The sequence below is a fragment of the Dermacentor variabilis genome, chromosome 6 (genome assembly GCF_050947875.1).
Source record: "Dermacentor variabilis isolate Ectoservices chromosome 6, ASM5094787v1, whole genome shotgun sequence".
Lineage (NCBI taxonomy): Eukaryota > Metazoa > Arthropoda > Arachnida > Ixodida > Ixodidae > Dermacentor > Dermacentor variabilis.
Genome location: NC_134573.1, coordinates 16,136,039 through 16,163,787, shown reverse-complemented (window position 1 = coordinate 16,163,787; position 27,749 = coordinate 16,136,039). Strand labels below are relative to the sequence as shown.

At 49.2% G+C, this 27,749-nt stretch overlaps 1 protein-coding gene across 3 annotated transcripts in view; it reads left to right on the top strand.

Moving 5' to 3' along the window:
- Raf (serine/threonine kinase raf oncogene) overlaps nt 1-27,749 on the top strand; it is a 221,222-nt gene that overhangs the window by 138,491 nt on the left and 54,982 nt on the right. For all 3 annotated transcript variants that reach the window (XM_075694807.1, XM_075694804.1, XM_075694806.1), the window contains one exon: nt 10,080-10,126. In XM_075694807.1, the coding sequence (XP_075550922.1) occupies nt 10,080-10,126 (47 nt within the window). The remainder of the gene's footprint in view (nt 1-10,079; nt 10,127-27,749) is intronic.

Below are 27,749 nucleotides of genomic sequence, written 5' to 3'. Positions count from 1 at the left end.
CGTCTGCTAGCCAGAGAACTTCCAGAGAGCAGCCAGACCAAAATCGTCCTGGCAGGTTCTGGCAGCCCGCGGGTAGCCAGAACCGTCCAGCCCGAGCAAAACGAACGCCCGGCGGAAGTGCGTCGCACGGTGGGCGGAGCAACCCGAGAAAAATTAAGGCGCTCTGGCTGGCTCTGGCAGCCCGCGGGTAGCCAGAAGTGTAAAATCGAAGAAGCCCACTGTCACCAATGGCACTGACTCCACCTTTGTAATCCTCGCGATTGGCTTCGAAGCTCGCAAAGCACAGCTTGTTGCGCAATGCCAGTCTCCGAAAGTTAGCTTCGTCTCAATAGAAAAATGTTACGTGGTGAAAGCACAACAAGCGTTGGAAGTGGCAATTGTCACTGGTCACATTATGTATTCCTTAATTATACACACGTGCACCCCGTCTCCTGTCAGTGTACGAGCACTGATATGCCTAATAAGTGTACTGGCAGGCCTTAAGGGGGGACACTGCTATTCAAATAATGTTCATGATGTTTTCTATCAATATTCATGAAACTTTCCGTTATTGTTAAGATTTTTGTGCTCATTTCAAATATGTAATTATTTTTCCAATAGGCCATTTAATTCTGAAGATAAATGAAATTCATTGTTCAATGGGAAAAACAACAATGGGAAAAAACCGCGCTACAAAAATTCACATTGGCACATGCCTAGGTACTAGAAAACATAGGGAACATAATGGTAGGAATACTTTTTTGATACATCAAATATTAGTAATTTTACAGCAATTCAATCTTCACTGTTCCGATTATGGCTACCCTACTGTTTGATCTAAAGCAGAATTGAAAAATTTTAAAGCATAAATTCCAAAAGCTGACCCTACCATTGTGTACTTTGCGCACTCAGCTACAAGCCACAACACAAATTATGGCTCTACCTGCCTTGAAGGCAGAGATATTGCCGCGGCAAATCAGCAACAAGTCATAAGTCGGTGTTTTGAGAAAACAAGAAAAAAGGAATACATTCACTTTTAATCAAAAGTACAGAAATAATTTTTTCAATATTTTACAGTGAAAGTGGCTAAAAGCCACTGGGAATGTAGTCTCTTTGACCACGGCCACCCAAACGCGGCAAAAACATCGTTTAGCGCCATTCACCAATTCTCGGTGGCTTGCATCGTGCGCGCGGCAAGGTTCACGCGGGTCGAGCTCCACGCCCACTCAATATTACTGCAGCATGCGCACATGATAACGTTCTTTATGGCGAGGCCAGATTACCGTTCGCTTTTGCCTACTGCGACGCTGCCGCCGCACACCTTGCACTTGACAAACGACATCATTGCGTTCACGGAGTTCTACTGAGGATAGTGAAGCCTGCCTCGGCGTCGACTGGTGTGGCTGCAACGCCGTGGGCGCGAGTGAGCAAATCCAACATTCGCTTTGTTTCTTGTGTTGACACTGTGGGGTTCTCCTCCCGTACTCTTGGGACAAAGGAACGACAACACAGTAGTACGAACAACCACAAGGGCATTTATTGCACCTTTCATAGATCAATGCCCACTAGCAGAGTTGCTATCCATAAAACATGCCGATGGGCGCGCAACAAATATAGAAGTCCGACTTACCGCGACCGGATAGTGAGCGAATAAGTTCGCCCCATGCTGGATCCCAACGCCTGGTCGTTCGCGCGTACGGTGGCGCGTTCAAAGGTGGCCACGCGAGACGGTCTCGCAGAAACATGGATCGGCGCACACGCGACACGGCACGTCCACACTGCTTGCTGTCCCGAACCCAAGAGAGCAAGCGCCTTCTCTTTGGGCGCCAAAGTAACCCCGCCTGTCGGCAGCGTTAGCAGCGCAACACTCGCGCCATCTCTCGTACTTGCGCCTCAACCACTCCGACCGCCGCAGGCACCAGGCCACGCGGCAAAGCCGGATTACAGGAGACGCGCTATGCTGGAAAAACATAACAGGGGACGCGCGATAGTCGCACATCCCCACATCCCCCCAACCTTAGATCACTACATATTCCGGCGAAACATGTCACACACTCTAACATCAACGCGTGCTTCGCGAACAAGGTAGTACATGCAACATTGGCCGCGCCGAGGAAATGTCCACACGCTGTCCATAACCTGCGAGCCGACGTTGTCCCTTGGTGCACCGCTGGCGTCCGCCGGTCACAGCAGCAGCTTTGCAGACTCGACGGCACGATTCCAGGCCAGGACTCCGGAAATGACGACGCAGTAGTCGGTACGAGCAAGCGTCGCTCGCGCCGACGCGCCCTGCTGGCAAGAGCCACCGTAGCTGTCGGTGACCGCCGGCTCTTTTGTCCGCCGCCGAGGGTTGTGAGCTGGATACAGGAGGCCGCCGAAGTCGCTGCGCTGAAACTGGCCATAGCATCACAATTGCCTGGGGTGGCTCGATCGTACAGTAAACCCTCGTTAACTCGAAGTTGTAAAATCCGGGAAAAATTTCGAGATAAGCAGAGTTTCGAGTTAAGCAAAATGCCGAAAATTTCAGTGACCGGGTCACTGAAAGCCAGTGACAACCAGCACTGCTAACAAACGCTCCACAGCACGAGGGGAGCTTTTGCAATAAACGCAAATTCCCAGGAAAAACTGAATTTTATTGTTTTGGAAAGAACTGGGTGATGCTTGCCTGCTTGGCGTTGGCATTCGGCGCGAGAAAAGCGTCCTCGAGCTGCTGAACGCACCGCATGAGCCGTTGTTCGCCGCCGCTGCATTCAACTTTGTTGCGGAGCAAACGTAGCAAGTTCCTTGTTTCTGCAGTTGTCGGCACTTCTCTAGGTGGTTCTTCGTCAGCATGATCACCGTCGTTCACTGCCATTTCAACAATGTCGGCGTCCGACAACATTCCGGTAACGGGCACGTCCGACTCGTAGAGCGCGTACTCCTCAAAAGTGATTTCGCCGTCCTCGGCATCGCTGGCGCAGCCGGCAGCTTTGCGGACTTCGTCGCAAAGTTCATCGCAATCACTGAACTCGTCAGTGTCTGGCTCGAGCGATTTCTCGGCGCGCGAAAATCCTGCGTGCGCGAAACAATTGGCAATCGTCAATGGACATACTTGTCGCCAGGCTTCAGCGATCAGGTGGACTGCACCCAGCAAATCTATTTCGTACTTCTTACCACTGTCGTAAGAGCACAAAATGCGGTGCAGGAGACTCTTCCTGTAAAACTTGCGAGCCACCTCAATGACTCCTTGGTCCATAGGCTGGAGCACGGATGTCATATTAGCAGGCAGGAACTCCAGCGTGACCGCCTCCAAGTTGTTGATTTTTCCGTGGCCGGGGCAGTTGTCCACAACGAACAACACTTTCCGGCCGTCCCTTGCCATTTTGCGGTCAAGAGCACGTACATACTCTTCAAAGAGCGCTGCAGTCATCCAGGCCGTTTTATTGGCGCGGTAAGTTGCATCTCTCGGGAGCCGTGCATTTCGGAAGCACCTTGGATTGAGCGACTTACCGATAACAAGCAGCGGCAGTTTTTCATCGCCGGTGGAGTTGGCTCCGAAAAGTATCGTCACTCGGTCTTTGCGCTGCTTAGCGCCTGAGCACGCTTCTCCCTTCGGCGTGTATGTGCGGCTAGGCAGCATCTTATAGAACAGTGCTGCTTCGTCGAGGTTGAAAATGTCCTTGTCCGCGTAAGCCTTTTGCAGCTCAGCGAGGCGGTGGTTGCGCCAGGTGTCTGCAGCCCCTTCATCAACAGTGCCGCTTTCGCCGTGGATAGGCTTCGAGGCTACGTTATTTCTTTTTTTAAATCGTTCAAACCAGCCATTGCTGCAACTGAAGTCTGTGTGGCCCATCTGCAACGCCAGAGCGTCTGCCTTCTCCATCATCATTTGGGTTGTCACGGGAAGGTTGGCTGCCCTGACATTCCGGAGCCACAGCATGAGTGCTGCTTCGACGTCCGGGAATTTCGAGGCCCGAATCCGCTTCCGCTCGCTGGAAAAACTTTGCTCGAAGCCATCGAAGACCTTCTGCCGATTTTTTATAACTGTCGATAGCGTCGACAAGGGGATGCCGAATTCTTTGGCGATGCTCGTTTTGGATCTTCCCGCTTTCTCCATTTCCTTGATTAGCGCGACTTTTTTCTCCAGCGTCAGAGACTTACACTGCTTGGGGCGGGACATCGTCGTCGTCCGTTGACCACACACCACACACACAACAACAACAAAAAAATCGCAGTCAACGCGTCGTGCGCACAGCGCGACGAAACGAAGAACAGAGTCGCACACGCACAATAACGTTCGCACGTGCGAAATGCGGTGGCGCGACTACCCGATAAAACCCATGAGCCCCCGTGCGCAAGCGGCGCACACCACGTGACTGCTTCCAAGGTTACTTGACGTGGTTGACGGAAAACGGCTGCATCCGCGGGAATTTTGTATTCGCCCTTAGATCGTGACCGCGTTCGGCACTTTAGTAGGAACCAAGCGCTCGCTCGGAGCCTTTATCACCTTTTGGTAACGGCCTTTGCCTTCAGCCGTCCCGGTCGAAATTTCGAGATATCCGTATTACGCCTGAAAAATGCTTCGAGATAAACGGGTGCGAATACATAACGCCTATGGGTGGGGAAGGCGCGGCGTGGAAAACTTTCGACTTAACCGATATTTCGAAATATGCGAGTTCGTGTTAACGAGGGTTTACTGTAGTCCGGGGCAGCAGCGCAGACGATGTGCAGGTGATGGCAAACCAGGGGTGACTCCAATCACGCTGCGTACACTCAACACACTCGGCAAACACTAAAGTAGTGCAAGAGAGAGAAATTCTGCATGCGCATCGCCCACATGGTACGATGTTCAACTCGGCTAGCAAAAGATCGGGCAACTACTCAAATGCTAAGTTCACGTGAACGAAGCTCGCTTCCTTGAGTTGAACGAGTAATTTCAATTCGTGCGAGGCTAAATAGAATAAGGGAAGCAAATTGCAACACCTCAATGCCACGGTCCACCAGGTTGTGTCCCTCCACGTGCGACAGGCAGCTTCATAAAGCCTTAGGCCTAAAGTGTCGCTACCCTGACAACAACCGGCATCCAAAAACAACACCCAAAATGAGCGCAAAACAGGCAGCTGCGAGGAGACGTCAGCTCTGTGAGGTGGTCCTACTCCGCTCGGTGCACACAGCATCTGAGTTGACGGCGCCCATTGTCCCAGACGGTGTGGGAGCGCCCGGTGCCAGGCCGCAATACCAGTCAGCCCGTAGTGGCACCCGTGGCCCGCGGCCACCCGGCTCCCAGAGCCGTGACTTCATCCGAGTCAAAGAGATAGAAGAAGCTATTTACATAAGAAATTCGGACCACCCATGAGGCTTCCGTACTCACTCGCTTCAGGCTTGGCAATGCTCCACGGGCACTGAGCCTCGCTCTCCCAGGATGCAGACCACGTGGCTCTCGTACCGACGAATGCCATTAAAAAAAAACACTTGTGAAAAGGCTTAGAATGTTGACATGCTCAAACACACTACAGCCACCGTCACCTCGCTCAAGAAAGCACGCCGCCAACGCTAGCGATCAAACTCCACTCTAGCCCTACGCTTCGGTTCTAACAAAGGTCTCGAACGAAGCAAAACTGTTAAAACTATCGTCTGATGCCCCGAGAGTCCCACGTTGGGCAGCCAGATGTGGGGTTCTCCTCCCGTACTCTTGGGACAAAGGAACGACAAAACAGTAGTACGAACAATCACAAGGGCATTTATTGCACCTTTCATAGATCAATGCCCGCTAGCCGAGTTGCTATCCACAAAACATGCCGATGGGCGCACGACAAATCTAGAAGTCCGACTCACCACGATCGGATAGTGAGCGAATATGTTCGCCCCATGCTGGATCCCAACGCCTGGTCGTTCGTGCGTACGGTCACGCGAACGGTGGCGCGTTCAAAGGCGGCCACGCGAGGCGGTCTCGCAGAAGCATGGATCGGCGCACGCGCGGCACGGCACGTCCGCACTGCTTGCTGTCCCGAACCCAAGAGAGCAAGCGCCTTCTCTTTTGGCGCCCAAGTAACCCCGTAGCAGCGCAACATTCGTGCCATCTCTCGTACTGCGCTTCAACCACTCCGACCGCCGCGGGCGCCAGGCCACGTGGCGAAGCCGGATTACAGGAGACGCGCTATGCGGGAAATACATATCAGGGGACGCGCGAGGGTCGCGCATCCCCACAACGCAAGAACTTGAAGTTTTTTTTAGCGTTCATCTCCCCCTGCAATAAATCTGCACGCTGCAACATTACAGTGTCACGCCGAACGCGGCCGCTGTCCGTGACGATTTCACTCAATTGTAAGCTTCCTTCTTCGGCATCATTTGCAGTTGGCGGTGAGCTATTCTCGACGCTTTCTAAAGGAATGGAGCGCTTCTGACAGTTATAAGCTTATCGCTTCTTCTTGCTGAACTTGTGCTTCCTGGCGAACTTCCCCGGTGGATCGGACATAGTTGGGCACTTGTCACAAACCTACGACTGAGAACGAGACGCACCGTCGCGTCGCCTGCGGAGTGGAGCAGACGACGGGAACCTCGCACAGCCAACCACAGCACACGTTCTTGGTCATGTGCTGTGACCAAGATTTCAATGTCACTGGCGTACCGATGGAGTCACTTTTGGCGGGAAATTAAAGAAGGAAGGCTCCTCCTTCCGACGAGACCAAGATGGCTGTGATTGCACACATAGTAAAAGAGCTATGCGTCGCGGTAAAAAAGTGCTGTTTTTGCGCGAAGTTCAGCTCGCAGCGATGTTATGAATTGATATTGCGGATGAAATACTTTTCTGTGAGATTCGAAACTTGGTGAATTAAAGGAATATTAGCTGTAGATATCAAATTTCATTTTAAAAAATCAATTTCTTTTGCAATTTTTTCGCCGCAAAGAGCCATGTCCCCCTTAAGAGCTTTTTCGGGCGTGCCCTTAATAACTCTTTCGTTACCGCAAGAAAATGGTAGATTTTTATAGGTCTCGGAAAAAAAATATTTACCACTACAAATAATATTCCAGCAGCATAGCGTGTTGTGCATAATGAAATTCTCTTTCCAAAAGCATATGTTGCCAAACAAAAAAATTTTAGGTAAAACAAAAATTCTAGAAAGCACCATTTTTGCTGCCAGTTGATAAAAACTAAAAAAACAATATCTGCTAAAAAATTAATATCAAAGGAAATTCCAAATATATATTTTCAATATAAATAACTGAGGAATAGTGTCTGAAAAAATAAATGCTCAGTACACCGCCATTCTTCGGATACAAAAAAGAAATGAAGACCAGTTCATCGCTCACGGCATGCGGTGAAGCAGTTCCTGTATTTTGTGAAGCATAGGTGCACTCCGAATTTTCCCCACAAAATGTCTGGTATTTGTTCATCCTTGCGGTCTTCGTAACACATTTTTCAGTTCCATCTTTTCGGCATCTTCTGAGGATGATCCGATGAGAAGTCCAGGGAACGCACTTCACCAGTACGTCTAGAGTCATGCACCTCTTTCAAGACCAATCGCTCTCAGCATAGCTGGGCAACTACAAGATTATGCATCCAAGCATATCTGTTTGTAATTTTGCAGGATGTCTTTATCACTTCTGCTGAGAAGAGTAGAAAGAAATCCCATGCTGTTGCAAACTGTCTTGTGCTGGTCTGCACTGCTGGGCCGAGATGTGCTACAGGTGGCCTTCTTGGCATGAACGGAAGTTTTTTTGCTGCTAATGGCAGCACATAATAACCAAGCGAAGTATACACCCTGAAGATAATCAGGAGAGCTCTCAGGTTGTGCAAGAAGATTGGCAGATAAGTGCGCACAAGGAAGGAGACTGCTCAAGGCCGTAATGAAAACTCGCCGGTGAACAGTTGCAGATGTCCCATGCTGACTCAAAATGTTGTTGCCATCAGAGCTTGACTCTGCCTTGCTGTCATCTTCAGAATCATTACTAAATTGAAGTACGGGTGCAGCATATTTTCGAGCACGACGCCTTTCTCGCGACGCAGCTGCGCGGGATGACGCCATGGGCGCCACTTTCAATAACTGCGCAGTGATGCCGGCAGCGTCCCTTGCCTGGATTTTACGAGAGGAGCGAAACCAATACTCTTGGAAACTGGTTGAAAATGCCAGGTCCACATGCTAGACATGCGGGGGACCTCCAGAAATGCACTTTGGTGGAATAAAAGGACTCGGACTTCAAACCAAAGCTCACTAGTAAACAGCTGGCGTCATTTTTGGTTAATTATCACCGCTCGGCACTGTCCGACAAAAAAGCCGGCAATATAATTTAATTCTTGACTTACTGGGAGTTATTTGATTGCAAAATTTTAATGCTAGTGCAGTATAATCGTGAGCGGCACGATTTTTTCTGAAGCGCGGCGGAAGGTGACAACCTGATAATTTGGCGAGAACTTGTCGAGCTGCAAAAACAGGAATCCCCCGCCACCTCGGCCGGGCCTTCTTTCTCACGAAGCGAGGCGCATTTGCTTGGAAGAGTTTTCGTGGTTTCCTGTCAGTCCGTCTGTTCAGTGCTGTCTGGAGAGGAGGGGCAAGGGGGAAACAACTAAAACATGTAATGTGGGATGAGGACCTAAACCTCCCTTGCCCCTCGTCACCACCACGCCACCCTCCACTTCTCAAATAGTTCTGCCGCTGTCCTTCTCATAGAAAGGATGTGCTGCAGTACCCAGCAGTGCCTCCCATTCGACTTTTCTTTACCATGATGGTAATTTGGGCGGGTCAGGATGAGTTTGATAGCAGATGATGATGAGTCTGATGGCAGAGTCTAAACAGGAAAGGAAAGAAGACGTCACACGTGCTTTTGTCCGCGTGTCGTGGGGCATGAAATGTTCACTGTTTGGGCTAGGGTTGTGGAAGAGTGTAGGGGGAAGTTGGAGAGCTGGACACAAAGGCCTGTCCCCAGGGCCCATTCCTGCCTAGTGGCTGCGCACCCTCGGGCGCGCTCGATGGAAAAAGTATGTCACACTGGCCGCCAAGCTTTCCAGAAAGAAGTAGAAAAAGATTACTCAGAGGCGACGGAGGGCATGTAACTTCGTCCGTGCTAGGAGTCGCCCTCTCCCCTGCGTTCTCGCGCTCGGCGTCGACGGGGTGAAAGAAAAAACAAGTACCTCTCAGAACAGACGATTGCTCCTAGCCAATAGGAAGACGAGACCGGAATGGGAGAAGGAGTGAGTTTGTATGGAGGAGGAGGGAATTTGTACAAGTAACTCTGTGCGTATGTGAATGCCTGCTTTGGCGCTAGCAACAGACAGACGCGGCGCGCGTCTATAAAAGGAAGTTGACCGCGGGTTGCGATTCAGCCCCGAGCCTCCGGTTAAGCTTGCATAAGCCTGCCCGCTGAGGAGCTCCCAGGGGATGCACCACTCTCGGCCAGCCAAGGACCATCCAGGCAGCGTGTGCCAGTCGTTGAGACTACTACCGTTGGATACCTGCGGTCGCGTCAGACTGACGAAGTGCCCGGTGAACAATTAGCATCCATTCATGCGAAAATGCTCAGTTGGAAGCATCAAAGTGCTGTGCGCCCGCCATCTCCTATCACAGCACGAGCACCGATATGCCTAATAAGTGTTCTCTCAGGCCTTTGAAGCTTTTTCGGATGTGCCTGGGGTGATTTGAGCCCTTGGGGGCAGTAAAAGGCATGCATTCATATTTTCGGACTGCCCGATTTTTCAAACGTTCAAACAAGCGGCCCCTAGGGAGTCCGAAAAAATCTGACGTTGACTGTAATTAAAACAAGTGAGAATAAATCTTGTGCAACTTCCCACTCATGTGTTAGATCCGTGCACATGTACCACTGCAGGTAAGTCCTCCCTTCAATTAGCTTCCTTTAATTCGAACAAATTTTCGGGCCCCTTCGAGTTTGAATTATCGAGATTCGACTGTACTTTTGCACCTGTATGCTGCTTGAAAATTGCACTGACAAGGAGCTATGGCAGTTAATACAGCTTGCTGTGAGGGCTGCATGTCACAGGCCCAAGCTCGAGTTGGTGTAGGCTCACATGAAGTGTGTTTCATCATTCACTTGTGATACTTGATGGCACTCAGCATGTTCATGTTTGCCTGTTTACTTGCTGACAGTGTGTTGCTTTTCCTTTTTTTCAGCTACCTCCATGCCAAGAACATCATTCATAGAGACCTTAAATCAAACAGTATCCTTTCCTGTATTTTGCAAAGTATTGAGGAAAGAGAAAACCCACTTCCCCATGGTTTACCTCATCGAAAAGCTTCACTTTGAGATACGTAGATGGAACAAATAGGTAGCTCACACTGCAACACTACAACAGTATGGCTGCTCATTTAATTTCTCTCAGTTAATCTATGAACTCTTTATTCATAACTAAATCTATATCAGTATTCTGCATGCAGGGTGATTAGGGCTATGCGAATAGAGATTTTTAAAACGGAATTGAATATGAATCGAATAGTGCTAGAAGCAAATCGAATTGAATTGAATATCAAATGATTTTCGAATTATGAACAGCCTTTATCACAATAAATAAACAATGTTCACATCCTAGTATTTTTTAAGTTGGCAAGTTTCTGTCATTACATAGTACATTATGAAGCATTGTTTATTAAAAGTACGAATGAAGTATTGGGAACAAACAAGCAGTTTCTTCACATGCACAGAACTCTTCAGGGGTGCGAATGATCACTGTATTGCCTGTAAAGTATAGCTGCCTAAGTGATGTAGCCTGCTCCACTCAACAAGTTCTCATGTTTTATGTCTGTACAGTAGAACCACATAGATACAATCCCCTCACGTATGATTTCCCAGCACCATCATTCGCAATTGAAAACAAAAAAGAATGACCCAACAGAGTTACGCTTTCTTTTTACCGGTTAATGCGTTCCCAGAAAACACAACCTTTCAGCACCAATGCTCAGTACATCACCAAACTGCGATCGTATCATGCGTTTTCCGGCCGCTTGATCTCATGTAAACAAGAAAATGCTTGAGGTGCACGCAATTGAGAACAGTAGCCACTGGCCACGGCAGCTTCACTACAATACACCCCTGCCCGTCTCATGGGAAAACGCTGGCACGCACTCAGTTTCTTATTCCAGTACCAGTAAATCTCCTCCTGGGTCGTCATACGCTGCATTTACAGCTATCACTGCCAACACCCTATTGCGATACCGTGCTGCAGGCGGCGTGATGTGTGCATCATGTTTAGTTACGGCAGTATCTGACGTCATCCACTATTCATTTCGTTGTCCTGTTGCCTAAAACACGGCACATAGGAAAACAACAAAACATGTCTCAGGCTGCCGAAGCCCTGCCAGCTCGACACGCATCGGCATGTCTTGCCTGGTGCTACAACGATGTGCACAGCTCTTTGCATTTCGTCAGTGTCAGCTACGACTACAGTTGAGTCTGTCAGATTTTTAACAACTTCGGATTTTACATTTTTCCCGTTTAGTATGTTTTTTTTTTTTTTTCGTTTTCTTTTCAAGACATATGAACGAGGTTCTGCTGTGCTGTACTTGCGGGGTTGAAAATTTACCATATATTTTGCTCCAACTTTTCTTAATTGAGCACAGTTGACGTTTTGAAATATTTGAGAAGTATTCAAAAAATATTCGCATTTACAAATAGAGACAATTTAATTCAAGGACCAAATCCAATAGGACACTATTCGCTTCATTATTAGAAAGTTTTGAATATATTGCACCCCCCTAAGGGCGATAGGCTGCACTATGCTGACGTAATTTCGGGTGCAATGAATGAGTTTTTACTGTTATCTGTGCGTTCTGCATCACAACTTAGATGCATGGCCTTGCAGATAATACGGTGGTCCGCTGCTATTGTTTTATGGTTCAAGTATACTTGCCAGCAAGAATTATTCAAGATACGGAAACTGACAATAACCTTTAAAAATCGAGTGGGCTGTGTGGTGCATGATTAAGGTATGCGATACATCTTGCATGTACTGGGCACTAGGCTACAGGAATGATGTGACCGATTACCGTATAGACTCGTGTAAGGCCCATACTTCTTATTTCACAATTTGGCAAGGTGCAGCCCTTGCACGGCACCGAACCTGCAATAAGCAGATCAACGCGGAAGTGCACAGTGTGCAAGGCATCGGGGCACCACCAAACGCGATTGCTTTTTCGTTGGAGATATTCTTTCGAAATTTTGGGCTGCCAAGTTGCGGGTTCAGTCCTTACACACGTGTGGCGTCTCTACGCTACAGTCAACTTTCATTAATTCAATCTTGATGGGACGGACGAAATTGATAGAGTTATCCAGAAGATAGAATTAAACTAGATGCAGAAGAAATGTCAATACACACGGCTAATTCATTTGTCAGTACTTGCCTTATTCTAAACACTCCCGAATCAAATGCGCACCCACTTTCTGTGTGTCTGAAATAGAAAACTGTCATTGACAGTTTGACTTCAAATGACGTTGAAGCTCCTAAACAAAGCAGCATGAAAAATTGGCAAGGGTCTAATACTGTATGCATTGCACATATGCGGCTGTATTTCTAAAGTCAGTTTAAAATGCAGTAAAGCATACGAACACTGCAAAGGCGACTTTAATTTCGTGTCCCAGTGCACTAGGTTCAGGCACATTGCAGCCCAATTTTTCGAAAAGAAAAGTAAAAATAAAAGGTGCACATTAGAATCGGGTAAATGCCATGATCAGACAATTGTGAGCTCCAATTGTTGCTTAGAAAACCTCCTAGGGCAGGTCGAAAATAAGCGTTTTCAACTGGAGATGATGTGTTGAATGCATTCATTGTCCCCTAAGCTCCACCAAGATAGATTGTGTCTAAAGGGCTCCCTATTGGGGCCACCATATGGGTCAGGCGTATGCATGCTGTCTGGTGACGTTAGAATTAATCCAGCTAAAGCCAATTTTATGATCGTAATAACAAGCTCTGGTGCACAGAACTGCATGGGCATCCGCTCAGACCTCTGGTCGTTTGAATTGAACTAACTGTAGTGAAATTAAAGGAAGCCCACTTTACATTACTTACTTTTATTCACACATTGCAAAGCTTACATGCTTAAGTGATGTTACAGCTAGTGGTGTTCTTTAGGTACAATTTTCCAGTCGTGCTCACTCCCTATTTGTAGTGGGCTTTCTTCTTTTGCAAAGGCTGTGCGGGCACTGTGATAAAGAAATTACTCCCCTTACTGGTGTCACCCAGAACTGCCCTGTGCCACTCAGGCCCTGTGCACTCATAGGTGGTTAGGGCTCCCGCACTTACCTCAATCTCCTGTGCTTGTGCTCATTATAGATACGGATACGTTTGGCCATGGTCAAAGGGGTTAGGCGAGGATTGCCATCCCTCTGTCTTTGAGCCCAAGTCTCTTCATGCAATTTCTGAACCCTATGTGTCAAACGCAGGGGAGTCATAGCCAAGCAACCATCAAATTTCTACAAATTATACACCTGCGAGCCTTATAACTCCAGCTGAGCCCCAGTTTGAGTTTGGTTTGTTATACCTACTATGGCAAAGTGAGCTCTCTCAAACGTGACCATTCCAGCTGAAATTGACTAATGCACTGCCAAACTACGCCTCTGTAAATTCCCTATGCAAGGCTAAATTTAGCTCCAGGTACATCGTGTGCACAGATTGTGCCCTTGTCGCAATCTGCACACGCGACACCTTTGTGAGTGAGTGATGGCTCCTTTCCTCTACGCAATGATGCCAAAGTGGTTAGTACTGCACTTGAACCTCATTATAACGAAACAGAATATAATAAAATAATAGATATAACGAAGTAAATACAGTTCCTCTTGAAATCCCCTTAGAGATCTATGTATTTTAAACCTCGTTTTAACGAAGTAAGATGGTTCGGCCAGTGGATGTAACTAACTAGATTCGTCTCCAAAACCAAATGTATCCACCATGACACATCCGGCATATCGCTTTCCGCTGGCTCTTGCGCTCGTTTGATGTGGCAGTTCAGAATTCCTGGATCATATGTGCCGTCGAGCAGCACTGGTTCATCTCGCAGCCGCGTGCGCAAGCAGCACTTAATTTCTCTTATCACATCTCTATCTCACTGTGGCACGTAGCTGGTGAAGCTAGGCACACCTTCAAGATTGCAGTCTCGGAGGCCACGCCTGGCTGTGCCGCGCCACATGTCGATGATGATAATCGTGCATGACGTGCTGAAGACCAGTGCCTCTAATTCACTCACTGTGCACACCGCGTTGTGCTGACGCAGCTAGGTGTCACCTCCGAGATTGCTTGAAACCGGCACAAGCCGGCCAAGCCCAGCCGAGGTGCTCACACAGCAGAGCTGTGAGAAAGGAGCAGATGAAACATTTTTTCTCTCGTGGGCCGTATGTGTCCGCCCATGTAGGTGTACATCTGTGTTTCTGGCGTGGTACCAAGCTCTGTTGGCCGTATACTTTGACAGGTTTCACAAGAATAATATGAGTGAGCCAAGTAGAAGGCGGAAGTGGAAGACCATCACATTGGAGCATAAGGATGCCATCTTGTTAAAAGTTGTGCATACCATTGGGCATATACTGTGGTAAATGTGAATAATTGGTATAACGTAGTAAGGGATATGTAGGAACAGAAGGCCCACAAAGAATTGCCATTTATTAAACAGATGACTGCATCGATGTCGTGGCTACTATCGTCGAGCTTGTACGCCTGATGGCGCTAGTCCAGTCTCTTCTACCGTGGGGCTCTACGAGTACTGCCCACTACATAGAACCCCCCTAGTTATGAAGGCTCTGCCGTTGAGCGGTTTAAGTTGTGGAGGTGGCACTGCCAGTGTATAGATGAGCTGGCTTCAAGCGGTAGATAGAAATTGTCTCTTCGTGTCCGTTGACAAGAAGTGTGAAAAACTTGGCGTCACGCTTGAGGACTTTGAAGGGACCATCATAAGGAGCTTGTAAAGGAGAGTGAGTAGCGTCGTGACCGATGAATATGTGACTGATATGAACTAAAGATGGGCTCATAAACATTTCTGTGGCCGTTACGAAGCGGTGGGGGTATAACTGGCCGTTGTAATGCAAAGGCGGTCGGCATAGGATTGTAGGTCAGCCAGTGACGGTTCAGAGGCAAAGAACTCACCGTGTACGCAAAGTGTCATGCCGATGACGAGTTCTGCTGAGGAAAACTGTACATCTGCTTTCAGAGCTGTGCAAAGATCTACCGTATTTACTCGCACAATGATCGCACTCGCGTAATGATTGCACCCCTGAATTTTGTCGTCAAAATTCTATTTTTTTTATTTCCCTTGTAATGATCGCACCCCGAACTTGCCGCACTGATATGTCGTGTGGCAAGTCTAGCTAATAATGATCGCGCTTACCAACTGTCGAATGCTACGTGAATGACTCTTCAAGACAAACCAAGCGGTCTGCACGCACCAAACATTCTTAAGCAGATGCCCCATTTCATTACTTTCATCACTTTCCGCACTTCCATGACAAAAAGAGGTACAACCAAATTTGCCTTTATTATGTGTAGGCTTTATAATGGTTGTGGTCAACAACAAAAAAGGTGCCTTTCGATTCTTCTCATCTGAACTCACGGGCACGCAACAAATCGCAAGCGGCAACAATAGTAGCCACGTTTACATTGATACGTTAGAAGTGTACCCTATTCATAAGCCAACGCTTGTAACGCAGCTAAGATATCCGCCCACCCTTAGCGGAAACGTGCCGTATTAGGATAGTAGTGAAGACAGATGCCGCAGTTTCCGTAGCATGCCGGCCGTGTGTTTCTATGTCACTGGTAGCTAAGCGCGCCCATCTGTTTCTGTCCCCTCAAAGTGGACATGGCTACGTTATTGCTGCAAACTTCCCGATATTAACAATATTATTCATTATTGATGTGGAAGAAACTGTTTCAATGCACATAATGTACTCACGAGAAGAAAAAAAATTGCGTTCGGCGTGCTCGGCCTGCTCTGCTGGCCGCCATTTTTGTTTTGGTGTCCCGCACTACATACAGCGGCAGCCGCCTATTTGTTGATCTGTTGTCATCCCGCAGCAAACGCGGGATGAAAAAGAAATTGGTTTTTCTTCTCGCAGGAAATTTAACCCACGTAATGATCGCACCCCTGAATTTGTGTCAGTTTTTTTTTACAAAAAAGTGTGATCATTATGCGAGTAAATACGGTAGTAGAACCAAAGGCAGGTGCTCTGTCCATGGAATCATGTGCACGAAGTGGTGCTTTCAGTTGACGATGAAAGTGTTCTACCACGGCATTGGAACTTGGGTGATAAGCTGTCGTTCGTATGTGCGTTTCACCCATAAGACGGGAGAGAGCTTGAAAGAGGGATGAGTCAAATTGTCTTCCTCTGTTGTTATTGTGTGTGGTACGCTTTAACGTGAAGTCCAGGTATTTAACCCTTTGTGGTTCCAATTATTTTAAGAAAAAAAACTTGCTCAGGTGGTCAAATTACTTTGTTGCGGATCTTGAATGTACAAAATGTATAAAGTGGGGAATAAATGGTAAAAACAAATTAGGAACAGTATTTTGGTGTCGGCATCACTCAGAGCTGCAAAATGTTCAATAATATTTCAGAGTGTGGTGCTCCTTGAAACACGGGTCTACACACCTAAAACATGTGTCTATTCTTTTGGAGCGACGAGTTGTGTTGGCACACACATGACATCTCTGTGTGCGGCTGCCTTGGGCAGAGGTCTGAGGCACCCTCTCGCGTAAGCGCATTGCCGCAGAGAGCGAGACTACTACCTTGTGAGCGGCGGTAATAAAGAAGCTAAGAGCAGCGCCAATCAAGTTAGAAATCAACTTCCGCCGTCCCTGCAAGAGAGTGCCGACAAAGAGAAAAATCACGTTTCGCGCGGCTCCGTTGCGATCACACCGCGGAAACGAAAGCGCGTTGCCACTGAGAGCGAGAATACCTCACGAGCGGCAGTGATAAACCAGCCAAGAGCAGCGCCAATAAAGGTAGAAATCAACTTCTGCCACGCCTCCAAGGGAGTGCCGACAAAAGGAAAAATCACGTTTCGCGCGCCTCTGTTGCGATCACACTGCGCAACTGAAACTGCAAAAGAGGTGTTGCCGTAGTCTGCACGACGCCCTGAAGCTAGAAATTAGTTCTGTTTATCTCCACAAGAAAGTAGCACAAATTTCAAGTGCTTCTTGTAAGTCTTAAGAAGTGGCAGCACCTCCCAGTGAGCTTGTATCATCCTTATGGCACGAAATTTCGAACGGAGGGTCGAAACCGTGCCTGTACGGCAAAGACCTTGCGGGACAGAAAACCGCCACCATACATATACGGCAAAAACCTTCAAAGGGTTAAGATGGCCTGGGCTATGGGCTCTGCCGTAATGTGAGAGAGTGGCATTGCTTCAGGCCAGCATGTGAAGTAATCTATACAAGTGAGTGTGTATCGTGGGTTTGAGGAGGTAGTAGCGGACCAATGATATCGATATGAACTTGGCCAAAACGAACGTCTGGTGGTAGGAAATGACCACATCCGCTCATAGCGTATAGACTAGACTGACCTTGGCGCGCTGGCACTGTATGCGTACCCAAGTCCAGCAACGGACGTCAGCGTTCATACGTGGCCACAGATAGCAGGAAGTGACCAGACGACGTGTGGCATGTACTCCAGGGTGTGATAAGGAGTGTAGTGCGTCAAAAACTTGCTGCCGAAATTATTGTGGAAAGTACAGTTGAAGATGACCCGTAGACAGGTCACATATCACTGTGATGTTGCAGCCAGGCAATAAGAACTCTTCGAATCGCAGAGGATTGTTGGAAGTCTGAAGTGTTTGAAGTTCACGGTCTGTGCGTTGAGCGGTAGTGAGGCGGACGAAGTCAATGCCAGAGCAATTTACTTGGCTTGCATTTATATGAATCCATGACAAAGCATCAGCTACGGGATTATCTGATATGCCAAATATCTGACATAACTGATATGCCAAATATTAGTAGTGAATTCAGAGATATATGCAAGCTGGCGAATTCCGTGGGTAGTGCGCAAGGAACAATTAGAGGTAATGGCACAAATTAGCTGTTTGTGGTTGGTGAGAATAAAGAACTGACGCCCTTCGAGATTGTGATAGAAGCAGCGCGCGGCGAGGTAGAGCCCTAGCAATTCGCGACCGAAAGTGCTGTAGCAGATTTCTTGCGATATCAGCTTCCTTGAAAAGGAAGATATGGGCTGCCATGTCTTGCCAACCAGTTGTTGAAACACAGTGCCAACAGCTATGTCAGAGGCGTCTACCATAATGGAGATTGGAGCATCTGGTTTGTGGGGTTCTCAACTGTGCTCTCGGGACAAAGGAACGACAACACAGTAGTGCAAACAGTCACAAGGGCATTTATTGCACCTTTAATGGATCAATGCCTGCTAGCCGAGTTGCTATCCACAAAACATGCCGATGGGTGCGCGACAAATCTAGAAGTCTGACTCACTGCAACCGGATAACGAGCGAATATGTTCGCCCCGTGCTGGATCCCAACGCCTGGTCGTTCGCGTGTACGGTCACGCGAACGGTGGCACGTTCGAAGGAGGACCCGCGAGACCGTCTTGCAGAAGCATAGATCGGCTAACGCACGACATGTCCGTGCTGCTTGCTGTCCCCGACCCAAAGGGAAGCCTTGTCCTTCCCGCACCCAAGTAACCCCCCCATGAGGCGGCGCTAGCAGCGCAACACTCGCGCCATCTCTCGTACTGCGCCTCAACTAGACCGACTGCCGCGGGCATCACGCAGGCCACATGGCAAAGCCAGATTGCAGGAAAAGGGACCTATGCGGGAAAAGCATATCAGGGGATGCGCGAGTGCCGCACATCCCCACATTCCCCCAACCTTAGATCACTACATATTCCAGTGAAACATGTCACACGGTCTAACATCAACGCGTGCTCCGTGAACAAGGTAGTACATGCAACAGTGGCCGCGCTGAGGAAATGTCCACACGCTGTCCATAACGCATGTCCTTGGGGTACACCGCTGGCGTCCACTGGTCACAGCAGCAGCTTTGCAGACTCGACGGCACGATTCCAGGCCAGGACTCCAGAAATGGCGATGCAATAGTCGCCACGAGCAAGCGTCGCTCGTGCCGACGCACTCTGCTGGCGAGCCGCAGTAGCTGTCGGTGACCGCCGGCTCTTTTCTCCGGCGCCGAGGGTTGCGAGCTGGATACAGGCGGCTGCCGAAGTCGCGCCAAACTGGCCACAGCATCACCATCGCCCGGGATGCCTCGATCCTAGTCCGGGGCAGCAGCGCAGACGATGTGCAGGTGACAACAAACCAGGGTGACTCCAATCACGCTGCGTACACTCAACACACTCGACAAACACTAAAGTAGTGCAAGGGAGAGGAATTCTGCATGCGCATCACCCACGTGGTACGATGTTCAACTTGGCTAGCAAAAGATCGGGCGGCTACTCAGATACTAAGTTCACGTGAACGAAGCTCGCTTCCTTGAGTTGAACGAGTAATCTCAATTCGTGCGAGGCTAACTAGAATGAGGGAAGCAAAGTGCAACACCTCAACGCCACGGTCCACCAGGTTGTGTCCCTCCATGTGCGACAGGCAGCTTCGTGAAGCCTTAGCCCTAAGGCGTCGCTGCCCTGACAACAACCGGCATCCAAAAAACAACACCCAAATGGGCGCAAAGCAGGCAGCCGCAAGGAGATGTCAACTCTGGTAGGTGGTCCTACCCTGCTCGGCGCACACAGCATGCAAGTTGACAGCGCCCACCGTCCCAGACGGTGTCGGAGCGCCCGGTGCCAGGCCGCAATACCAGTCAGCCCGTAGTGGCACCCGTGGCCCGCGGCCACCCGGCTCCCAGAGCCGCGACTTCATCAGAGTCAAAGAGATAGAAGAAGCTATTTACATAAGAAATTCGGACCACCCATGAGGCTTCCGTGCTCACTCGCTTCAGGCTTGCCAATGCTCCGCGGGCGCTAAGCTTCGCTTTCCCAGGATGCAGGCTATGTGGCTCTCGTACCGGTGAATGTTATTTTAAAAATACACTTGTGAAAAGGCTTAGCATGTTGACATGTTCAATCGCGCTACAGCCACCGTCGCCTCGCTCAAGAAAGCACGCCGCCAACGCTAGCGATCAAAATGCACGCTGGCCCTACGCTTCGGTTCAAACAAAGGTCTCGAACGAAGCAAAACTGTTAAAACTATCGTCCGATGCCCCAAGAGGCCCCACGTTGGGCGCCAGATGTGGGGTTCTCAACCATGCTCTTGGGACAAAGGAACGACAACACAGTAGTGCAAACAATCACAAGGGCATTTATTGCACCTTTCGTAGATCAATGCCTGCTAGCCAAGTTGCTATCCACAAAGCATGCTGATGGGTGCGCGACAAATCTAGAAGTCCGACTCACTGTGACCGAATAACGAGTGAATATGTTCGCCCCATGCTGGATCCCAACGCCTGGTCGTTCGCGCGTACGGTCACGCGAACGGTGGCGGGTTTGAAGGAGGCCCCGCGAGACAGTCTCGCAAAAGCATAGATCGGCTAACGCGCGACATGTCCGTGCTGCTTGCTGTCCCTGACCCAAAGGGAAGCGCCTTGTCTTTCCCTCACCCAAGTAACCCCGCTGTGAGGCGGCGCTAGCAGCGCAACACTCGCGCCATCTCTCGCACTGCGGTTCAGCCACTCCAACCGCCGCAGGCGCCACGCCACGCAGCAAAGCCGCACTGCAGGAGACGGGAGCCATGCGGGAAAACAAGATAGGGGACGCGTGAGAGTCATGCATCCCCACAGGTTGCAGGTGTGCCAGTAGAGTAGTGGTAGCAAGGGCGTTCTTGGCAGAGATAAAAGCAGATTCAGCAGCCTTAGTCCACAATATAGGCTTGTTAGCTCATGGTGTGCCAGAGAGTAGAATGTGCAGAGGCTGCAAAATTGAAGCACAATGAGGAATGAAACAGCGATAGTAATTGATGAGGCCCAGAAATTCCCGTAATTGCTTGGTTGAAGACGGACGTGGGAAATTTTTAATGGCTTGGACATGGGATGGGACGGGTTGGAAGCCATGCTCGTCTACTCGATAGCCCAGGAAATCGAGAGAAGCAGTGCCAGACTCACTCTTCGAGATGTTTACAACCAGACCGTATTGACAGAGGCGTTCAAACACCTTGCACAGGTCAGATTCGTGTTCCACAGCAGAACAAATAAATAGACGAAGCAACAAGCCAGGCCACAGAGTACTGAACCACTGAAATGTTTGAGTGGCATTACGGAGGCTCAATGGCATGTGCACGTATTCAAACATGCCAAAAGGGGTAATGATTGCGGTTTTAAAAATAACGAAAGGCTCGACAGGGATCTGATGCTAAGCTTTTACTAGATCCCCTTTGCTAAATATGCAGCACCCATGAAGAGATGTGATGAAATCATGAATGTGAGGTATAGGGTACCTGTCAGGAATCGTCACTGTTCAAGGCATGGTAATTGCCACATGGTCGCCAATCACCTGTCTTCTTGGGCACCATATGTAAAGCTGATGACCGAGGGCTAGTTTGCACTATTTGACGATCTGGCAAGGGTGGTTCGAACAGCTCTGGAAATTCCACCAGGATGGTGAACCATGGTTTCGGTACTTGAGTGTGTACTTGTACGAGATGCAAAGATGGTGCAGACGTGTTGGTACCTTTTACAGACAGGTTTGTTGAGGAGTCAAGAAGGCTCCAATTGCGAAGGTTAATGAGAAGGTTAAACTTCCACAGAAGATCAGCGCCGATGATCGGCACGTGGATGTCAGCGACAGTGAATAGCCATCAAAAAGGGCCGCGCAGACCAAGGTCAAGAGTGACAGATTTCTGACCGTACGTTTTAATGTTAGAACCGTTGACGGCAGTGAGAAAAGACATGTCATGGCGATGTCTTCTGCAGTCTAGAAAAGCAGGGGGAATGACACAAATTTCTACACCAGTGCCTACAAGATAGCAAACTTTCATGACACGGTCGGTGACGGAGAAGGGACGGCTTGATGTAGAGCTAGTAGCACTAGCCGTCATCAGTGACTGGCCCGACCATTTCCCAGAAAGTTGCAAGGCGGATGGCACTGCCATGCGTGAGTGCCATATCTTGTGTGATACCAACAAATAAAGGGTGACTGAGGGCGTGACACGTTTTGGTCATGCGAGTGATGCCACTGCTGATGGTTGTTCGCCCAAAAGCATAAGGCAGCCAACTGATTAGTTAGCTCCTCTATTTGCGTAGCAAGGTGCGTGCTTGAACTGTCGGGTTCGTCAAAGTGCTGCCATAACTGGGGTTAACGAGAAGAAAGGAGGTCAACTGAGGGGCCCGATTTTCATTAATCATATTGTTATGCGAACGAAGGATTAAGAACTGGAGACTATTACAAAGTATATCTACAAAGGACAACTGCAGCGCTGGCCAGTTCAGCCGACAGCGTGAGAGCCAGAGAGCATTCGTCGTCTTCGTCAGGGTGCCCGCGGGCATCGTCCACATGAAACACGAAATATGCATGTATCATTGTCCCCGACTGCAGAAGCACAGTCCCGTGTCTAAATATAGGTGATAACAGGAGAGTAATATGGTTTGAGGCGTGCAACATGCACGTCAGTGGAATTTGGGGTAGGTGAGGCACTCATACCGACTGGGACGATTTCGTACGTAACTGGAGTCACGGCATGCAGGACTTGATATGGGCCTGTGTACTGAGACAGGAGTTTATTCTGACAGGCAAACGTGACTAGTCGGCGACAACAGGAGTACCAGAGATCCAGGCAAAAAGTGGACATCTCTGTGTTGGCAATCGTACAAACACTGTTGCTTCTCTTGGGAGGTCAGGAGGCAAGCGCAGGCGATTTCGCGTGCTTGGGCTGCCCTGGTGATGGTGTCAAGTGCGTACTCGCTGGTCTCTGCTGCGGCGGATGGAAGGGATGCGTCCAGTGGCAATGTGGGTTCTCGGCTGAACAACAGAAAGAACGGGGAATAACCAGTAGTGTCATCACGCTAAGAATTATATGCTAAAGTGACATAGGGCAGGGCAAGGTCCCAATCAGCATGGTCGGACGAGACATACTTTGCAAGCATGTCTGTTAGGGTACGATTCAGATGCCCCGTGAGACCATTAAGACGTAGTCAGTTTTGGATTGGTTGAGCAGAACTGTAGGATGTCGTGGATGACTTTAGAAAGAAATGTCCGACCACGGTCAGTGAGCAGTTAGTGTGGAGCACCGTACGTAAAAGAAAATCGACTACATCTGTGGCGCAGCTTGTTGGAAACGCTCTGGTGATGGCGTAGCGTGTGGCGTAATCTGTCGCCACAGGGACCCACTTGTTGCCAGACGTGGCTATAGGGAAAGGGCCAAGTAAGTCCAAGCCAACGCGAAAGAACATCTCCGAAGGAATGTCAAGCGGTTGAAGGCACCCAGCAGGGAGCATCGATGGTGTTTTTTGGCACTGGCATTTTTCGCACACCGCAATGTATTTCCGCACGGAGCGGGCAAGGCCTGGGCAAAAGAAGCATTGGTGAATCCGGCTGTAGGTGCGGGAGACACCAAGGTGACCTGCCGTTGGTAAATCGTGAAGCTCTTGGAGAACAGCTGACCAGAGGTGCTTGGGAATGATGAGGAATAGAGCAGGACCGTTGGGGCATACATTGTGGTGGTACACCACACCGGAGAACATCATCCCGGAGAACAAACAGGTGAAGGGATGAATCAGAAGGCGAAGATTCCAAGCCATCAATGATGGTGCGCAAGGTGGCGTCACGGCGTTGCTTGTCGGCAACATGTAGCAGCTGATAAATGTAAAAAACGCAAGCGTCGGCACTGAGGTCAGGGTCGGCGAGTGGTTTGTCCGTCCAATGATAAACAGTCTGCGTCTTGATGTAATCGGCCCGACTTGTGCACTACTGTGTAGGAATATTCTTGCAGCCGCAGAGCCCAGGATTGCTACCAAGCCGGCCAGTAGGATCCTTGAGTGAGGAAAGCCAGCAGAGCGCATGGTGGTCCGTGATTACAGAGAAGTGCGTGCCGTACAATTACGGGTGGAATTTGGAAACTACCCAGACGAGAACCAGGCATTCACGATCTGTAATCAAATAGTTGCACTCCACTGCTGTGAGGCGGCAGCTAGCGTAGGCGGTAACATGATCTTGACCTTGTTGGCGCTGGGCTAAGACAGCTTTGATACTGTGACCACTGGCATCGGTACGTACCTGAGTAGCAGAGGACAGGTCAAAGTGGGCCAGTATGATGATGTGGTGAGAATGATGGTGAGGTGGACAAATGCAGCAGCTTGAGTGGGATCATGGGATGAGTAATCATGGGACGAAACATTGCGTCAGGGCAAATAACATCCTGTGGACATGGTGAACAATCTGAGCAGATGTCTACTGCGAACATCGTGACGTAGTCATCTCCTATAGCACACAGCATTGCAACCGATATGCCTTGGGGTAGAACTTCCTTTGTCAGGCCAAAATTAACTACGGGGAGGCATATCCGGTTATCGGCGACGATGACGATGGAGTGGGTACAGTGATATTGCACATCAAAAGGACATCAGGAACAGGTGTGGCGTCGTAAACACCATCAAGCACAGGAAAAGATAATAACAAATAGACGAAAGTCGAGGCATTAGGCGGCAGCAGGATAAAGGCGGTCGTACTAAAGTTATTTGGCAATTTGGCATGAATATGAGCGAGTAGAGGAAGTTAGAGGCAAAGGGTACCGGCAGAACACTCGATCAAAGCTGAATGCACTGTAAGAAAGTCGAGTCCAAGGATTAGGTCATGTGTACAATTGCTCAGCACTGTAAAAAGAACAGGAACATGGCAGTCGGCAATACGTATACAGGGAGTACACATTCCAGTGACGTCAACAGTGCTGCCATCAGCCACGCATACGGCTCATGTAGTAGCAGGTGTGAGAACCTTCCTCAGTCGACGACGGAGGTTACAACTCATTACGGACAACTGGGCTCCAGTATCTATTAACGCCATCAAAGGGACACCGTCGACATGAATGTCAAATAAGTTCTGGTTCGTTGGGAGCGTCAATGGAGGATTTCAGCACAACGAAGATATTGCAGCACTACCCCCAGGAGCTGCATGGTCTAGTTATTCGTCTGGGAGCATAATTGGTCGGCGACGAATAGCAGCGTGGCTGAGGCGACGGGGACCGACAGCGCTGAGGGGACAGTGAGCGAGCAGGACTACTGTCATTGTCGGATACTTCAGAGGTAGGAGGCATACAGCAAGGCGAGTAACGGCGTGGCTTGGCATATACGCAAGGAGACGGGGATGGATGGAAAACTTGTGATAGTTAACCACTAAGCGAACCACTCCCACGTCGGGACCGGAAGGCCAAGCCTCACGGCCACGTCGTGAGCCTGCTAGATGGGGAAAAGGAGCTCGAATATGGCGACGTCCAGAAAGTGGTGCAGTGGCGAGTGACGTGGGTTATGTGGAGGCAACAGAAGCAAATTGGCTTGTCGTCGGGAGTTCTCCACTCCGCAGGGCTGCGGTATCTGGGAGGGGAGTACAAATCGCTGTGAGGTGTAGCTGTTGGCACCGATCAAGCGTCAGGTCGGGAGACAGAGCAGGCAGCAGGAAAACCTAGGTTTGCAAATTCTTGCCGCACAACTGCCTGAATGAGAGAGATCGCTGGGGCTGGAAGGTCAAAGGTGGGGTCAAGCGGGCATGGATGGAATGGTGCAGGACTTGTAGCCTCGAACTCGCGGCGAACAATACGTGTGACGTGCTCATTTAAGGGTGGTGAAGCCTTAAGGTCGACGCCAGACGACATCACAGTCATGTTAGAGAGCTGGGAGAACTGTGGAATGACGTGGCAGCTTTTGGCGAGCTCAAAGCGGCGGCATTCCTTGACAATGACGTCGATGGCGGACACATTATTGCAGACCAACAAGTTGAACGCGTCATCCATGATCCCTTTGAATAAGTGGCCGACTTTGTCAATCTTGGCTATTTTCTCGACGACTTTTTGGCAAAGAGCAAGCACGTCTTGTATGTACGAGACATACAATTCAGTAGAAGACTGAACTTTGGTAGCAAGCTCTTTTCTAGCAGCCAGCTGCCGACTGGTGGGATTTTCAAAGAGGTCGCTGAGCTTCTCCTTGAAAGCATCCCTGCTAGAGATCTCGTCCTCATGTGTCCAGAACCAGACATGAGGAGTCCTGCCCAAGTAGAATACGACATTCGCTAGTATAATGGTAGGGTCCCAGCGGTTGTTTTGGCTAACACGCTCATACAAGCTGAGCCAGTCCTAAACGTCTACATTATCTTGGCCGGAGAATATGTCATGATGGTGGGCATTGGTAACCACAACGTACATAGTTGTCGGAGTCGCAGGAGTAGAAGCTGACGAGATGTCACTGGGAGCCAAGGCGGAAAGCAGGACGGCGCGGCCGCTGTGGAGCTTCGTGGCGAGGACGGGGAACGGCGCCCTCCACCAAAATGTTACACGAACGAAGGATTAAGAACTGGAGACTACTTGTAAAGTACAGTAAAACCTTAGAACGACAGAAAGCTGAGCTAGTTGGTAAGGATTCATTATGCAAAAAAGGTGAAGCGTGCAGACAGGACACAAGAGAAGAGAAGTGGACAACACAGAACGCCATGGACAACACGGTGTTCGTGTTGTCCACTTCCCTTCTCTTGTGTCCTGTCTGCACGCCTCACCTTTTTTGCGTAGTAAAACCTTGTTAATTCAAAGTCATTAGGACCGAAAAAAAATCTTCGAATTAAGCGAGTTTTCGAATTAGGTGAACACACAAAAAAAAATACAACCCAGGCAAAAATATTTTACTGCAGGAATGCGCTACCGTTATTTGGCGATCTTTGCATTACTTAAAGTAATCAGAGATGCTGGTTTGCCACATCCTGTAGTTCAAGGCTCCAAGGGTCACGTTTTGTAGTTGGCCAACTATGTGCAGCATTAAAGAATTTCCACCGGGGCACTCAACAAATCTGCGGATAACATTCAGCGATCCAATAACTTCCTCGAGAGTGGGTGCTTGGGAGGGCTTGTTAGCATCGTCGTCGTCGTCGCTTTCATCGCACATGGTCGCATCAGCGGTAGCTTCACTCTCGAAGTCTGAGTAGCACGTTTGTTGATCATTTTCAAAGTTCAGATACTCAGTGAAGCCGACTGCACCGGATTCGCTATCCTCTGCGCAGAGTGCATTGATGCGGTCACAGTACTCGGCTCCTTCTTCGTCAAGTGCACATGAATATTCAGCATCAGCATTGACGATGCTTTCGTTCAAGAAGCCAGCGTGTTCAAAACACCGCATGATCAAAGTGGGTTCGACTTGCTTCCATGCATACACAACAAGACATGTGGCCCCGAGTAGGTCGATGGAGTACTCCTTGCTGTTGTCTTAGCAAAGGAGCATGTGCTTGAGCAGGTGGTGGCAGTAAATCTTCCTTTTGTGGTGAATGACGCCTTGGTCCATTGGCTGCGAGGTCGACATGGTGTTCGGAGGAAGAAATACCATCCTGATAGCTTTCAGGTGTGGGATGTCACCATGCGCCGGGCAGTTATAAACAACGAAGAGTAGTACATTCCTGTCTGCGGCCGTGAACTTGCGGTGAAGCTGCCGAACGTAATCTTCAAATATTGCGCCTTTGACCCAGGTTTTCTTGTGCCGGTAGGTAAGCTCATCCCTTGGCAGCAGCCGTGCATTTTTAAAGCAGCGAGGCTTCCCACTCTTTCCAACTACGAGTAGCGGCAGCTTGTGTTTACTGCACATGTCCACGCTGAACAGATTGGCAATTCTTTCCTTGCCGTGCTTTCGACCCTTGACCATGGTGTCCTTTGCTGCAAACGCTTTTGTGGGCAACATCTT